Source organism: Dioscorea cayenensis, chromosome 15 (genome assembly GCF_009730915.1).
Source record: "Dioscorea cayenensis subsp. rotundata cultivar TDr96_F1 chromosome 15, TDr96_F1_v2_PseudoChromosome.rev07_lg8_w22 25.fasta, whole genome shotgun sequence".
Classification (NCBI taxonomy): Eukaryota; Viridiplantae; Streptophyta; class Magnoliopsida; order Dioscoreales; family Dioscoreaceae; genus Dioscorea; species Dioscorea cayenensis.
In genome coordinates, this window is record NC_052485.1 from 22572786 (window position 1) to 22585158 (window position 12373).

At 37.7% G+C, this 12373-nt stretch overlaps 3 protein-coding genes across 3 annotated transcripts; 2 read left to right on the top strand and 1 right to left on the bottom strand.

Annotated features, from left to right (window-relative positions):
* Positions 1–2058: 2058 nt before the first annotated feature.
* LOC120277886 (transcription factor bHLH113-like) lies at positions 2059–3822 on the top strand. The gene is made up of 6 exons (XM_039284738.1): positions 2059–2369; positions 2480–2557; positions 2653–2718; positions 2896–2961; positions 3240–3293; positions 3422–3822. The coding sequence occupies exons 1-6, from the start codon at positions 2157–2159 to the stop codon at positions 3572–3574; spliced, it is 630 nt and encodes a 209-aa protein (XP_039140672.1). The 5' UTR covers positions 2059–2156; the 3' UTR covers positions 3575–3822.
* Positions 3823–5600: 1778 nt separating this feature from the next.
* On the top strand, positions 5601–8995 carry LOC120276954 (probable receptor-like protein kinase At5g61350). Its single transcript, XM_039283695.1, has 2 exons — positions 5601–8751; positions 8851–8995. The coding sequence occupies exon 1, from the start codon at positions 6096–6098 to the stop codon at positions 8724–8726; it is 2631 nt and encodes an 876-aa protein (XP_039139629.1). The 5' UTR covers positions 5601–6095; the 3' UTR covers positions 8727–8751; positions 8851–8995.
* Positions 8996–9667: 672 nt separating this feature from the next.
* On the bottom strand, positions 9668–11954 carry LOC120276708 (origin of replication complex subunit 5). The gene is made up of 4 exons (XM_039283388.1): positions 10913–11954; positions 10405–10824; positions 10019–10331; positions 9668–9924 (listed from the first exon to the last, which is right to left on the bottom strand). The coding sequence occupies exons 1-4, from the start codon at positions 11710–11712 to the stop codon at positions 9874–9876; spliced, it is 1584 nt and encodes a 527-aa protein (XP_039139322.1). The 5' UTR covers positions 11713–11954; the 3' UTR covers positions 9668–9873.
* Positions 11955–12373: the final 419 nt, after the last annotated feature.

Here is a 12373-nt window from a genome sequence, read left to right on the forward strand (position 1 = left end):
TGGAAAAACTCTATTGCTATTTCACGAGGTAATCCACATTGATGTAATGAAAGCGAAGGACCTACAACAATGATAGAACGTCCCGGATAATCAACCCGTTTGCCAAGGAGAGTCTCACGAAATCTTCCCTCTTTGCCTTCAATTACATCTGAAAATGACTTGTAAACTTTATTATGCTCATCTTTCATAGGTTGCCCACAAATCCCATTATCAAGAAGTGTATCCACGGCTTTTTGCACCAATTTCTCTTGACACATTACTAATTCACCTGGCATAGATCTACTTGTTGCTAATAGATCGGTAAGAGTATTGTCATATATATAGCCCTTGAGAGAGACTGAGAGAGTAAAAAGTCGTTTAGCTTTAATAGCATGTTTTCTATTGTTGTTTAATATATATACTAAAATTAAGTATATGTTTTTTATAAAGTTAATGATAAATTGCTATAAAAAAATTAGATTGCAAAAATTTAAGTATTAAGTTAATTATTTAATTCATTGAAATGAAATTTCAATAAAAAAAACACTTCGGAAAAAAATCTACTTTTTTATATGGATCCCAATAGTTTGCTCACTCTGGATTCATGACATTACATATACTGATACATATATATTTTTCAAAATTTTTTAAAAAATTATATATATATATATATATATATATATATAATAAAATTTTAAACTACTCCCTTCGTTCTTTTTTATTTGTCACAAATTAATCCATTTCTCTTTTTATCTGTCATTATCTAATATCAAGAAGTATTTATTATTTTTTTCAAAACCACCCTTAACACGCTATTCAACTCTCTTGTTAGAATTAAATGAGAAATGTGAAAATATAAATTAGGGGCAATTTTGGAAAAAATAACTAATTTTTTATAAAATTTTGTGAAATAACTAAGTTTTTTGGTATGTGAAATTCAGTTAATTATGACAGATAAAAAGAAACGGAGGGAGTACTATAAAAGTTAATTAAAATAAAGAAGGTTATGGTTTGCTCTTTAAATTACATGTAAAAACAATTTAAAAATATTATAAAAATATATCAATAAATATATAATATAATATAATATAATATAATATAATCATTAAAATACATTTAAAATTCTTGTGAATGTTAAAAAATATATATATCAAAATATCTATTGTACAACAGTGGATTAGTATTCAACATATTTGAATCGTTTTTATTTGAATCACCATAAATGGGTATTTGTTCATGTCCGTCAAAAAAAAGCAGCTTCAAATCACGCTCGGTCATTACATAGGGTGAAGACACATATATTGTTGAGGTAGATATGTTTCAAGAATGCATCTGCTCTTGACAGGTGAATAATTTGTTTATGGATGAATGTGCATGGTAGAAATCCGTTTTTGAAACATGGTTTGTCTAGGATGAATGAGCATAGTGAAAACACATATGTAATTGAGTTAGCGATTTGGGCGTCAGAAAACTTCACTTGGTCAAACATTCTCTAATGGTTAAAAGTGTTTTGACTTGACTCAATACCAAAAATACTATTTAGGTTGATATTCTTATCAGTAAATATAGTCAGATTGATACTTGAATTCACTCTATTCCTCTGGTTGCTACTAGGTTTTTAAAATTTTTTGCAAAACAGATAATGTGTAGATGAGCTAGCGGTTGCATTCCACGTATGCATTTGTTCTTGATATATGATTTGTCTGTAGATGAATGCGTGTAGGGTGAAGACATATATATAACTGGGTTAATAGTTGCGCTCAACGTATGTGCCTGCCCTTGACACATAATTGTTTTGGATTAAAAGAAAATAATAAATAAAATATAAAAATTAAAATGAATATAATATAATATCCAGTATATATATTATATTATTTAATAGAGAGAGAGAGATAGGGCGGTTTTGACTGGTGAGTCAAGAGTCATCAAACCCGAAGAGAACCAGGGAAGCATCCAAAGCTCACACGCAACCACATGAAAACATGCAATCCATCCTCACCGTCCATTTCTCCATCCGCGGCGATACGTTCATCATCCCCAACTACAAAACAAACACTCCAAAAAACCCCCCCAAACTTAGAAAGCCAAACTCTCCAAGCAATCTCTCCTCCTCCTCCTCCTCCTCCTCCTCTCTTTCTTTCCCCTTCCTTTCTTCTTGTTCTTGTTCTTCTTGTTTAATGGAGGAAGAAGGTGGTTTTCTAGACCTCTTAAGTTCAGGAGATGGAGAAGAACATGCTTTCCTTCTTTCCTCTTCAACAACTAGTCATATGTTATGCTTTGCCTCTGCTTCTTCTACTGAATCTTCTCTTTCTTCTTCTCCTCCTCTTCCTTCCACTACTTCATCCACTGTCACCACTACAGCAACCACTATTTCAAAGTCCACTACAAAGGTATTTATATATATATATATATGTATGTATGAGATGCATGAGATGCAGTGCTTGAGTTAATATTGAAGATTGTATGATGAGTGTTTTGTTTGGTTATATGGTTATTGAAGAAAGGAGGAGGTTCAAGCAAGAAGAAGACTAAGATTAGCAGTGAGAGTTCATCAGTTACTACTTCTGGGACAATGAGGGTATGTATGTATGCATGTTGTTTATTTAGTTCCATTTTTTTTTATTTTTTAAGTTTGTTTTTTTTTTTATTAATTAATGGTTTATTTTGTGGCAGGTGAGGAAGGAGAAGTTGGGGGAGAGAATTATGGCATTGCAGCAACTTGTTTCTCCATTTGGGAAGGTGATTATTAACTTAGTTATTTCTTTTCCTGTTCTTGTTTATGAGTAATTAATGGTGGTAATTTGATTGAAAATTTATGTTTGTCTGTTCTGTTTTATAGATTAAAAAAGTAAATATATAAATAAATAAATGGGTGGAATGTTTGACTTTGACTGTATTTTGGGTTTACTTTTACAGTCAGATACGGCCTCTGTTCTTCATGAAGCTCTTGGGTACATCAGGTTCCTGCATGACCAGGTTCAGGTTCGTGTGTGTGTGTTCTATATATTTCTAAATTAATCTTTTTTTTTTTTCTTAGCTTACTCAAAAGAGTGAAATATTTTGGATTTAAAACTTTGATTAACCAAAAAAAAAAATTTATCTCTCTGTGAGATGAGTTAAATTGTTATGTTATCTTGCATGTAACTAGTAAAAGATTAATGAAAAGATGAACACTGTCTCTGACTTTAAGGTTTAATCTTTAATTAACACCTCTCTACTTTAAATGACTTCTCAGTATAAAAAGATGTCTTTTCAAACAGGTTCTGAGTTTGCCGTACATGCAACGCCTGCCAACACCACCTGCCACTTTGCATGTAAAAACACACTCATCCTCTTATCCCTTGCACTCTTTATCTTTCATTATAATATATATATATACTTTTTTTTTAATATATTAAGAAGGTGATTTGAATTGTTACTAAGTTGGTATGTTTGGTGGTAGGATGGAGGAGAAGGAGGGAGCAATGAATTGAGGAGCAGAGGGTTGTGTTTGGTTCCAGTGTCATGCACTGATCATGTGGCAAATAACAATGGTGCTGATATTTGGTCTCCTTCATCTATGGGAAGTAATTCTTCTTCTGCTTCCAAGCACTAAAAAATTTATAAAATAATTTTTTTTAAAAAAAGTTTGGTTTTGGTTCTCTCTCTCTCTCTCTCTCTCTCTGATGTTTTTGCCTAGCTTGTCTCTCTCCTTGGGTTGCTGAACCTTTGTCTTTTTTGGGGTGGATAAAACCAGACTTGTTTTTTCAAGAGAGAGAGGACTTAGGAATGTGTGAAGCTTTGTAACATAACATGCTTTTGATATATATATATATCAGAGAAGAAAAGGGGTTTGGTTTTTAATTTTATTATTTTTGGTGGGGAGTGATGAGTTTTCTTGGAATGGAGTTTGGTGAAGTGATTTAATGCAATTTAATTCCTAGAAAACCACTCCCATTTATTGTTAATTGTAGAAGAGAAAATACTAAATTATTTCTTTATGATTTTCTTATCAGGAAATAGTTTAACCAAGGATTAGAGTTTTACTATTTTTATACACAAAGCAATGAAGCATCTCAGTGGACTTACCTAGAAAAATTTGAAGTAATGCTTCTAATATAAAAAAAAAGTTATTTGTTATACATGTGATTTGAGTAATATAAATTATAAAAAAAATTTATTATAATCATTAATTTTGAATTTGGAGCAAAGTATTGAATAGAAATATAGAGGAAATGAGACTTTTAGTAATCTAATAATTTAACAAAATATTAGCTAGCATGCAAGGACAAGTGTCAATTTCAGAGTCAATGCTTATCAATAATATACCCAAGGCAGGCCATTGATTTCAAAGGACAAACCAGGTTGTGATGAGAAAAGCTCAAACCAATGGAAATGGACAGCATGAAGAATGTTTTTGCCTTGCACGTTATACACACTAAAATAATCAGTTCATCATGTTTCTTGATTAACTCTTTGTTCCAGATATGTTCCAACCTTTTGCAGAATGTTTAGTAAACTGTTGAAAAATTAAAAAGCAAAATATATACACAGATTGATGAACAACTTATATGAAAAAATCTCATCAAAATATAAATAAATTCAAGCATGAAACATGGCTGCCATGTTTTTTTCACCAATAAATATATATATATGAAAAAAGACGTGGACTAAACATAGTGCGCACATGTTGCTTTCGTTCGTTGCCAATTTCATACACGTCAATGTCTTGCATTTATTTAGTACTAATTTTTTTAGAATGGTTAATGTTATCAGAAAATATCAACTGCAAATCAAAAACATGGAATGATTATTTAAAGCATTCTCATTGTTTTTGAGTCTTCCAACACATTAACCTATTTGAACATTATTAGATGCTTATTATGCAGTAAATGATACATTACTACTCACAAGTCATTCGAGAATCAACTCGCAAGTCATTCGAGTTTGATTCGAGAAAAACTTGAACTTGACTTGTTTAGGGTTGAGCTCGAGCTCGAGCAGTCAAGCGAGCCAAGTTCAAGCATCTTAATACTTAACTCGAGTGCTCGTGAGCTTAATTGAGTAGTTGTATTTGTGTGTATATATACTGTATATTATTTGTTTTATATATATAATTGAGTTCGAGTTCGAATATAAAATTATCTATAATCAAATCGTGTTTATTAGTCTTTATCGAACTTAATAGAGCAAGCTTGAATAACTCAATTTATGTATCGAGTCGAGCTCGAGTTACAAAAATAAAACTTGATCGAGCTCAAACCGAGTATCGAGCAACAAGTTTTCAACCAAGCTCGAGCTCGAATAGCTTGTTGCTCGGCTCGAACTCGATCGATTACACCCCAGACAAAACAGAAGGTATTTGTATACTTGATAATAGACAAATCAAGAGACAGTGTTGCATATCTCAACAAAAGAATAATGATTATTTTTCAGCTGGTGAATCTATTTTGGAATTGTAGTTGCTAATATTAATCCTATGAGAATAGGCAAAGGTGATAATAGATTAAAGTGGAACTAGACATGATCATCTACTCCAACATTAGAAAGACAGAGTCATTCTCTCTTTATCACACCTTAGTCTATCTACAACCAACATGGTTGATAAAACAGCATTATTATTGACTTACTTATGGAGAGAAATGAGTTTCTATAGCTGGCAAGGGTCCCCATAAGGCTTTTCTATATCCAAACCTTACATCCTACATCTCAATACATGTGGGACTCATCTAATATACGCATACGTGGCAGATTATGATTGAGTGAAAATACAGAAAATACAGGCAACTTGTTAACAAGATAACAAAAGTTAGAATTATAGTAGAAGTGAGTCATACCTCCTGGAATAGGTCTTCAAGCCATTAACAACCAACCGTTTCCCTGGTTTCCCAACAATAAAGAAACGCAAACATTCTTGCCTCCCTACGTGCTTCCAACCAACTCATTTCTATCCTTACATCTCTACTTGTGCGCTCCAACGTTCGTATCCTCCGAATTCCAAGCTTCCCTCCCTCGCCTCTCTTCCTCCTTCCTCTTACACCCAACCAATCTCTTCTCAACTTGAGGCGGCGTTGCCGCCATCCGATGTCTCCACCTGCACTTCTCTGTTGATCTACATTTGCTGTGACCACCCAAACATGACCGGAGGCAAGAAACATGGGGCGGTCCGGCCTTTTACGGCAACAACACCACCGCCAGTTTTCTCCCTCCTTTACCTATTCCTCCTTGTTCTATCAAACACCATTGTCATTACCAATGCACAATCAAAGTCTCCGAGAAAGGTGAGCTTCACACCGGCAGACAACTTTTTAATTGACTGTGGAGGACCGAAGAGCACACAGCTCACTGATGGCCGCACATTTCGTTCTGATCCCCAGTCTACTTCTTTCCTGTACACGACGGAAGACATCAAGCTCTCGTCTAGCATTAATACGTCATCCATATCCCCTATCTATCTTAACGCAAGGGTTTTCTCTGATAAATCAACGTATGGCTTCTCTATATCCCAGCCAGGCCGCCATTGGATTCGCCTGCACTTTTACCCATTCACTAATCCTAGATACAACCTCTCTACTGCTGTCTTCTCCATCAACACAGATGACATTGTTCTCCTGCATGATTTCTCAATATCAAACTCCTCAATTCCTGTTGTCAAAGAGTACCTGATTACATTCAATAATGAAAGGGCCTCCCTTATTTTCACTCCAAAGAAGGGGTCCTTTGCGTTCATCAATGCAATCGAGCTGGTCTCAACCCCTGATGGTCTCATACTCGATACCGTCACTAATGTTCAACCGGCTGGGCAATTCTCTGGCCTCTCCAATTATGCTCTTGAGGTGTCTTACCGAGTGAATGTTGGCGGACCAAATATCAAACCTGAGGAGGACACACTGGGCAGAGAATGGAAGCCAGACATTGAATTCATGGAGTTTGCAGCCACAGCACAGAATGTCTCCACTGATCCTGGCAATATCAAGTACCCCGACGATGGCTCAGTGACACCTCTCACTGCCCCAGTCATGGTCTATTCCACCGCAGAGAAGATGGCAGACTCGAACACTGTTGATCAGAATTTCAACATAACATGGCAGATGACTGCCAGCCACGCGTACTCTTACTTGATCCGGCTACATTTCTGTGATATTGTAAGCAAGGGCCTCAACGAGCTATACTTCAATGTTTACCTCAATGGGCTTATGGGTGCATCCAGCCTGGATTTATCATCACTGACTTCAGGCCTCTCAACAGCTTACTACAAGGACTTTGTAATCAACGCCACCAACATCATCAATGATACCATTTCCATCCAGGTCGGCCCAGCCACTGGGTCAGACTCTGGGACACCAAATGCCATCCTTAATGGTCTGGAAGTAATGAAGATGAGCAATTCGGCAGGGAGCTTGGATGGTCCATATGCAGTTGATGGTTCATATCATGGTGATTATGCTACAAAGAGCACAGTGACAAAGATTTTGTCAGCCATTGGCCTTGCACTGGGTGTCGTGGCACTAATATTGCTAGGGATGATGCTCTGCCGGTGGAGGCGGCGTCCTGCTGGCTGGGAGAAGAAGAACAGCTTTTCTTCTTGGCTTCTTCCACTGCATGTCAGCCAATCCAGCTTCCTCAGCAGCTGTAGCAAGGGGAGCTACAGGAACCGATTTGGATCCCATAAGAGCAAGAGTGGATACTCGAGTTTTTTTGCATCTGGAACTCTTGGGGTTGGTCGAATCTTCACCTTTGCAGAGCTCCAACATGCAACTCATAATTTTGATGAGAAGGATGTGATTGGTGTAGGAGGGTTTGGAAAGGTGTATCTAGGTGAGCTTGAAGATGGGACCAAACTGGCTGTGAAGCGTGGGAATCCATCATCTGAACAGGGGATCCATGAGTTCCAAACAGAGATACAAATGTTGTCCAAGCTTCGGCATCGGCACCTTGTGTCCCTCATTGGATGCTGTGATGAGAACTCAGAAATGATCTTGGTGTATGAATACATGTCAAATGGTCCTCTGAGAGATCACCTTTATGGTTCCACAGGCCTACCACCACTCTCATGGAAGCAGAGGCTTGAAGTCTGTATTGGAGCTGCCAGAGGGCTACACTATCTCCATACAGGCGCAGCTCAGGGCATCATCCACCGTGATGTGAAGACAACCAATATCCTCCTTGATGATAGCCTCATAGCGAAGGTCGCTGACTTTGGTCTCTCCAAGGCTGCTCCATCCCTTGAACAAACACATGTCAGTACTGCTGTCAAGGGAAGCTTCGGTTACCTTGATCCAGAGTATTTCCGGCGGCAGCAATTAACAGAGAAATCTGATGTGTATTCCTTTGGTGTCGTACTCTTTGAAGTCCTGTGTGCAAGACCTGCCATAAATCCAGCACTTCCAAGAGAGCAGGTGAACCTGGCAGAATGGGCAATGCAGTGGCACCGGAAAGGGCAGCTAGAGAAGATCATTGACCCTCACCTGGTGGGTACAATCAGTCCAGCTTCACTCAAGAAGTATGTTGAAGCCACAGAGAAATGTCTGGCAGAGTATGGAGTTGATAGGCCTTCCATGGGTGATGTGCTGTGGAACCTCGAGTATGCTTTGCAGCTTCAAGAGGCTTCCATGGGACAGCCTAATGATGATCCATCCGATAACAGTGCTAGACACATTTTGCCAGAAACTCCACTTGTACCCATCCAAGATCAAAGGGGCCTTGCAACCATTGATGAGGACTCAACACCTGAAGTAACTGCCATGCCATTGATTGAAGGGAGGTGACACTAAGCCATTAAAGAATCATGAGGTAAACCATTTGAGTAACTGCTGCAAAATACAAGTCCTTCATTGATTTCATGGAGAAGCTATAAACTAAAAAGGTTCTGACCTAATGAAAGGATTTCAGGTGCCCTGAAGATCGATTTCCAGCTGTTGAGTTGATTTCATTCTTTTGTTTGGGTGTGGTGTTCATAACACTCGGTGTGTTTTCGTATCATTTTATGTTTCCTTTAGATATTTAAAGATGTTCAACCTTGTATTTTTCTGCTCTTACTCAGCTTAGAAAATTCAGGCTGGCAGTTTTTCTTCCTTATTGTGCTTCTTTTAATAAGATTCACCTCAATATTCTGTAAACTTAATCTTCTAAATTAGATTTTATTGTCATTACATTTTAACACCTGAATGCAACCTTCACCAGTATTTTGCTGAATGGAGAGGAAACAGAGTTGAAATGATCAGTGCATGAAGATTCATAATCTAATTTTCTTTAGGTTCTATCCCAAATTGAGATGATATGAATTATTCAAATGAAACCTTAGGCCCAATTCAACCCTTATGATGAAATTAAATATCAAAACTGCCAAGTCCAAAAGAAGCTAAAGAGGTATGTCATACATGATATACTAACTAGTTATCCCTGGTGTTCACAGGTCACCATGTTAAAAACTCTAAATCACATTGAGACATTTGAAGACTACACAAGTAAAGGTGTCAAAATGTCTGCTCCATTTTGGAACCTAATACAATCTATGATCTGAATAAAGATTTCTGATGATAAAGAACAAGTGTTGTCGCATTTCTACCATGTTACAGCATTATATGAAAGCTTTCATGGCCATTGGGTTTGAAATAAATCTATAGTGTCAGATGTCATGGCCAGTAATGAAAGTGATTTGATTGGCATCATTAGAAGAAGACGATAGCACATGCTTGAAGTTCACCACACAAGTCAAAATGATACTTTGATTGCTAATATTATAAAAGAAATTCCCACCTTCAGTCTTATAATTACCAAGGGATACAACAAGAAGTATCTTGGTAATGTAACAATATATTGAGCTTAGAAAGAACATATGTAACAACTGATCATCACAATGAACCGATAAGAACTGCCTAAAGGGCGCCTTACATTTAGTAGTGAACTGATATGCTATCTTCTGCACAGATATTTAGCCAAGGGAAAGTTTATACTCCTTGCAACCTATCAAACATAAAGAATATAGTGCATTATTAATCTGATGATCATCACCAGAGTAGAGTTTCTGATGCATTCAAAAGAGAACAACTAAGTTTACCATCAAAGCCAAATCTTCATCAATTGTAGAGCGAAATCTAGTTGATCCCTCTAAAGGACAGCTTCCACTTCTGACTATAAAATTAGCATTGCAGAGTGTAGAGAGTTGCAATAAAACATCAGACATCAGCCCAATCTTACCACCCTCCATTGTAACCCCATCTTCAGGTTGCTGCTCATTAAATTCACCTTCTACCACAGATGTAATGCATTGATATATAGCTAATAACCTCTCCAAAGGAAAACTTCCAGGCCCCTTAATGAGGATGTCTTCTACCACACTATCATTCTTTTCAATGGACATCTGAGAGCTCCTTCATACAGAAGAAACTAAAACACATGAGAAGGAATTACACAGGGGTACCACTAACAGCAAATTGGATATACCTTCTCTTCCGTTTACGATTGTCTGAGCCTCCAGTTGAGTCAAATAGCGCAGCATCAAGAGTTGCAGGGTTCCGCGAAGCAAGGAAGGCAGATACAAGAAGGTATTTTGCTGACACTGACATGTGAAAATCAAGGTCACTAATAGCCTCCTTCCCACTCAATCTCCTCATAGTGCCCCTCCTACTACCACTTCCCTCCTTGTTCTTTTCATGAGAAGCATAAGAAGGAATCTCAACTACTTCATTCAAAGCAGCAGTTATGTGTGGCTGGATGCTGTTGAACAGCCTCCTCTTCATCCCCTCATCAGGAACCGAATTAAGGTCACTCAAAGGCTCACAATACTTCTTAAACAACGGATTCAATGCAATCCACAGCTCATCTACCCTCCTAGTTACTCTGTAAAATGATTTCAGTACAGCACTGCAGAACAACAAGCATTCTCAATCCAAACATCAACCTAAACAAATATCAAAGCGAGAAACTTTAGCACAAAAATAACAGAATTTACCTGAGAAAAGTGGAGTAGAGCTTTGGATTGGCTTGATTCAACATCAGAATATCAAACACCTCATTGACATTATAGCCAGGGAAATTAACAGGAACCGGCTCTATAGAACCAGTGCACCCATAGTAAGCATCCGGAGTGGCACTACTAATATAAACCAAGCCCACCTCAGGCATCCTCAGGAGATCATGCAATCTAAGCAACAGAGATAGAACACTGGTGCTCTTGTCCCATGATCGAATAGCTTCGAGATTGTCAAAAACCAAGTAAATCATCTCACCATCACCAACCCTCGTCCTCTCCTTTGAACCAGCTCCGATGAGATTAATGGCGCGCACCAATGCATCTCTAAGCAAATTAACAAAATCGGAAGCCCGCTCGCATTTCTTGGCATTCGTATACCCGTTTTCCTCGCTCCGTCTATGGAGAGACAGCTGATTAAGCACTGAATCGAAGAGGATTCGAGGGCAGTAGCAAGTGCGGCAGCTCGCGTAGACGAAATGGCGACGCAAATGGCGGAAGATTCTAAGGACGGAGGCGGTTTTCCCAGTAGACGCACCACCATAGACAAGGATCGGCAGCATTGGAGAGTTCACAGGTCCAATCAAACGCAATACATCAAAGATTTGATTTTTCCGGCCGGGGAGGCCGGAGAGGAGCGTGTCGAGAGAGATGGGATCGTCGGGGAACAAGAGACAGTCGGAGATCGATGGAGGCTTTGAAGGTTTCGGTGCCGGAGAGGCAACAGTGGATCGTGTAGTCCTCTTAGAGGCGGACTCCGGAGTTCGTTCCTCTTTGCGCATTCTATTAGTGATCTTGGTCACAGCTATCGAATCAAGCAAAGAAGACAACAACGAAGGACTAGCACGAAGACGATGAACTTTGGATCTTCTCTTCCGTCGATGCCGCCATGGGCAAAGGACTGAAGCTCCCGTTCTCCATGGCCGCCGATTCAAAAGCTTCGAAGAGCCCTAAGCTTGCTTTCGATGGAGATGGAGGGAAACAGTGGATTTTTACTTCTCAAACCCTAAACATTGTTTAAATTTTAAGGCTTTTAATACCTCTACTTTCTCTCTCGCTCTAAACTTTTATTCCCTTTACTTAAATTTGATCTTTAAAGAAATTTAAGTAGAGAATTGTCTTCAGAACTATGTTCCTAATTTTAGTATTAATTGTAATTTTTTTTCAAATTTGTATAAGAATTCTATTTTGATGTACGGGTGAAAGGAGATCTATTTTTCTATACCGTACAAAACTCCTAATTTCAGAGTAAGAGGGTGTATACAAGGTCTCAATGGCTAAAGCAGTGGAGTTTTCTCTGATTTTTGTTTTTTTATTTTATTTTATTTTATTTTATTTTTTAATAATAGATGACAAGCACCTTTTTTATATGAATATAAACAGTACCGAACAATACTGAAACCCGGATGTATAGTACATGTATAGTATGAAAATAGTATAAAT